Consider the following 2,500-nt stretch of genomic DNA (forward strand, 5'->3'; position numbering starts at 1 on the left):
CCTTCAGTTTCCCCTGTACCCTAAAATCGCAAAGAAAAAGAGAGATGAAAGAGAGATTAATAATAAAAAACGAGAAGAGAGATGGCGCTGCTCCTTTCTCAGTGGGACCGAAGCTCTGAATTAATGGCCGCCTATCACTTTTCACATTAATTGGATTCTGCTTGAGATAGCCTTGGTAAGGATAGCTGCATTGTTGCAAGCGAGAAAGTACTGTACGTGCAGTAACCCTCTCGCTCGTTCTCAAAGCAGAAAAGATGACGTGACAAGTTTCAGCAATGGTTTAGAAGTAGCAACGATTAAGCTGATTAGCAAAGGCAGACTGAAATGACGTCACTAATTCTGCTTTCTGTTTTTTTTTGTTTTTTTTTTTAATTAGAAAGCCTCGTTTGATGTATTTAACTTATTTTTTTCCAGCTAATATCTTTTAGCTTCCTTCTTGATCCACTTACAGAGTATAAAGACTTAGAAAAAGGGTTTTGTCGTTGTTATTTGTAGACGCTTTGGATGAATGGTTGTGCGAAGCGAACTGAAGTCAGCAATACCAGTTGCTTATGTAGCCTGAAAATGCTAGCTTCAAAGGCCAGACTTGCAAGGAATGTGCATTCAACATTCATAGCTGGGCTTTGCCATGCTGTTCTTTGTCTGAAATTCAGTAGCATATTACTTATGTATGTATGTGTACACAGACAGGCAGACACACAGACACAGACAGGCACACACACACATACACACACACAATATTTGCGTAACATGTCTATTGTCATGTGAACATAACACTGAGTTCTCCAGCAGCGTCGGACGACCAGCTCAGCGTCCCCGCTAGAACCACAACACAGATCCCTGTAGGGCTTCTAGCTTGCCTCGCCTTACCTACACGTGACTTCTGTCATGTCTCCTCCTCCTCCTCCTCCACCTTCTTATTCTTTTTCTTCTCCTCCTCCTCCTCCTCCTTCTTCTTCCTCTCCTCCTCCTCCTCCTCCTTCTTCTTCTTCTTCTCCTTCTTCTTCCTCTCCTCCTCCTCCTCCTCCTTCTTCTTCTTCTTCTCCTTTTTCTTCCTCTCCTCCTCCTCCTCCTCCTGACCGCACGCCCTCTGCCCCTTCCTTCATTCATCGCCTGGGAGTTTTATCTAATCAACTATCAATCTTTAACTCGCTAAGTGTCCCTTGGCTTTTTTTTCTTCTTTTTTTCTTTCTTCCTTTTTCTGTCTTTCTCTTCTTAATTCTTTCTTTATTTCTTTAATCTTCCTTTCTTTATTTCTTTAATCTTCCTTTCTTTATTTCTTTAATCTTCCTTTCTTTATTTCTTTAATCTTCCTTTCTTAATTCTTTCTTTCTTTTCCTCCTCCTTCTCCTTCTGCGCCCGTCTCTCTCTCTCTCTCTCTCTCTCTCTCTCTCTCTCTCTCTCTCTCTCTCTCTCTCTCTCTCTCTCTCTCTCTCTCTCTCTCTCTCTCTCTCTCTCCATTCGCGTTTCCTTTAACGCTCTTCATGCTCTTTCGTCAAAAAAAGACGAAAACACACACACACACAAAAAAAAAAAAACTCACCTTCAGGATCAAGGTGACGCGTTGCATTCTCTTGACGATCTCCAGCATCTTGTGTTCGTCCACCTCCTCCTGACTGAAGATCTCCCTCACTGAGTCGATCTCGTAGATGATTTGCTTGAACCAGAGCTCGTATGCTGTTGGGAGAGAGAGAGAGAGAGACAAAGTTGAGTCTGAATATGCTTAATTCCTTGGTTGGTAATCTGGGAATGCGCATTCGACATTCGTAGCTAGGATCTGCCGGGCTGTTCTTGGTCTGAAATTCAGTAGCACATTATTTGTGTATGTGTACGTACGCGCGCGCGCGCACGCACGCACGCGCACACACACACACACACACACACACACACACACACACACACACACACACACACACACACACACACACACACACACACACACACACACAGACTTATCAAATGACGTCTTTATTATCTATTCAAATTTCAAGTTACTTGCATCACCTATTTACATCGCATATATAGACAGAATATACTTATACTTATACAGAATATACAATCTAACCTACGACAGTCCTCGACTATATTATCCTCTCAGGTAGTGACACCTTTTTCATTAGGTCTTCGAACCCTCCCTCCATCCTCCTTCCTTCATTCCTTATCCCTCATTTTCCTAATTCCCCTTCCGTTTCCACGTGTAACAATCAATAAAGAATAACTAAATAACTAAATAGATAGATAAATAAACTTCCATCAGACTACGATCATTCCCGCACCCACCTTGATGAATGATGATGAAGAGGTGCTCATCGTGAACGGGTGTCCCATCCTCCGTCGACATCATCGTTTGCGCATTGAGGATCTTGTGAAGCTGGAGGTATGATGTATACGTAATTCCACCGAAGTCCAAGAGATTCTTCCCCTGTTGGGCTGTGTCCACCCTAAAAGAGTGGAAGGGGGGGAGGGAGAGAAAGAGAGAGAGAATAAGACGTGAAATGTT

At 42.9% G+C, this 2,500-nt stretch overlaps 1 protein-coding gene across 1 annotated transcript in view; it reads right to left on the minus strand.

Moving 5' to 3' along the window:
- LOC119568843 (tryptophan 2,3-dioxygenase-like) overlaps nt 1–2,500 on the minus strand; it is a 33,979-nt gene that overhangs the window by 6,957 nt on the left and 24,522 nt on the right. Inside the window, exons 2-3 of the mRNA XM_037917272.1 lie at nt 2,281–2,441; nt 1,544–1,677 (exon numbers count right to left, since the gene is read on the minus strand). Coding sequence (XP_037773200.1) covers nt 1,544–1,677; nt 2,281–2,441 — 295 coding nt within the window. The remainder of the gene's footprint in view (nt 1–1,543; nt 1,678–2,280; nt 2,442–2,500) is intronic.

The sequence above is a fragment of the Penaeus monodon genome, chromosome 4, assembly GCF_015228065.2.
Source record: "Penaeus monodon isolate SGIC_2016 chromosome 4, NSTDA_Pmon_1, whole genome shotgun sequence".
NCBI lineage: Eukaryota > Metazoa > Arthropoda > Malacostraca > Decapoda > Penaeidae > Penaeus > Penaeus monodon.